The sequence below is a fragment of the Dendroctonus ponderosae genome, unplaced genomic scaffold, assembly GCF_020466585.1.
Source record: "Dendroctonus ponderosae isolate FM_Combo_2020 unplaced genomic scaffold, Dpon_F_20191213v2 Dpon_F_20191213_5, whole genome shotgun sequence".
Taxonomy (NCBI): Eukaryota; Metazoa; Arthropoda; class Insecta; order Coleoptera; family Curculionidae; genus Dendroctonus; species Dendroctonus ponderosae.
In genome coordinates this window covers 98316-100010 of record NW_026018715.1, presented here as the reverse complement: position 1 = coordinate 100010, position 1695 = coordinate 98316, and the positions used below count along the sequence as shown (strand labels likewise).

The window sequence follows — 1695 nt, the reverse complement described above, 5'->3', positions numbered from 1 at the left end:
CCAAATACAGCGACTTATTTAGATTTAACAGAACTTGCTGCTTCTATGAAAACATAACTTCGTATTTTGAATGTCGACATTATATTGATTGACCATTAGTTCTAATGATAACTTCCTTAATAAAAAACATGTCGATACTCTTAAACGTAAATTATCTGATGCATCACATTTTCAAAGCAGGAACCATTAAAGAAAAATAATTGAGAAGTGCGCAAAAAGCATGAATTCATAATATGCCACATAAAAGAGGCAAAGTACACCAACTAAAAGAAAAAATATTGAAATAATAAATTAAGGAAACTCTTTTGGTAAATTAATAAACTAATATATTTATGACTAATGGGTTTTTTCGGGTTTTTAGGCCGTCGTTCGGTAGAATTTCTTCTTGACGTTTCGCAAGCACGAGTGGCTTGCATCTTCAGAAGTGGTTTGCTTGAACGCTTACACTGTTCTGATGAATCATGAATCAGAGTAAGCCACTCGTGCTTGCGAAACGTCAAGAAGAAATTCTACCCAACCACTGCTTAAAAACCCGAAAACCCCATTAGTCTCAAGGAATGGCCTCGAAAGGATATCTCTTTTGATAATATATTTATGTTTCGTATTCCAAATTGACACAGGAACTGGATAAAGGATGTTTGCACATTTCCTATTTGTAGGGATCGGTATTTGCTGTGACCGGTGGTTCTTCAGGATTAGGACAAGGAGTGGCAGAAGTTCTTCTTACTAATGGAGCGAAAGTAATAATCCTAGATATTCAAACTCTGATAGATGACAGTTTAAAGCCTTTTGCAGATAATATGTGCTATGTGAAAACTGATGTAAGTTTTTTTTTATTACAAGATTATCGGTTTTTGAATGTAAGGTGGTTATATGAGAACATATTTTAGGTAACGTCGGAAGAGGACGTTAAAGAAGGACTTGCGACCGGAAAAAGAAAATTTGGGAAATTGAACGGAATAGTTAGTTGCGCTGCTTTTGTTGGCGATGTTGAGCCAATATATGACATGAAAACAAAACGACTTAGTAGTTTAGACAATTTTCGCAAAGAAGTAAATGTAAGTAGCTGGCAGTAGATAATTTAATCGAAGTTTAATATTTGTTTATATACGCAAAATTAAAGGTTAATCTTATTGGAACACTAATTTCTATTCGGCAAGCGCTTCCTTTATTAATTGAAAATGAGAAAGATGCTGATGGAGTGAGAGGAGTTATTATTACTATTTCAAGGTATGTGCTCTATTTTTTTTGGTGATCCTATCTTTGACTGATAATAGCATCTCTGTACAAGGTGTCCCGTAAGCGCGTGATTAAAAGGCTACTGCGATATTATTCGCATCTAAAGAAGACGATCTGACCTAACTTTTATTAACAAAAAATGTCTGGCTCCTCTGCTATTGATGGGCAAAGTTCTTCAAAAAAATTATCAGAAGGTTAGGTCAGATCAGATTAAAAAAGTTAGGTCAGATCGTCTTCTTTTGATCCAAATAATATCGCAGTTCCCTGTTGATCATGTGCTTACGGGACACCCTGAATTTACTTTGAAATATTCGGTGGCTTAAAAATTTAAGGATTACTCGTGGATAATATTTACATTAGCTAATTATCGGTTTCAGTGTTGTTGGTCTTAATGGAACCCCAAAAATGTTGGGATATTCCGCCAGCAAAGGTGGTTTAATAAACATTATTCCTCCT

The 1695-nt window shown here is 34.8% G+C and overlaps 1 protein-coding gene across 1 annotated transcript in view; it reads left to right on the top strand.

Moving 5' to 3' along the window:
• Positions 1-659: 659 nt before the first annotated feature.
• LOC109543344 (ipsdienol dehydrogenase) overlaps positions 660-1695 on the top strand; it is a gene marked incomplete at its 5' end in the record, with an annotated part of 1364 nt that continues 328 nt past the window's right edge. The window contains 4 exon segments of the mRNA XM_048666647.1: positions 660-821; positions 891-1058; positions 1124-1230; positions 1617-1695. Coding sequence (XP_048522604.1) covers positions 660-821; positions 891-1058; positions 1124-1230; positions 1617-1695 — 516 coding nt within the window.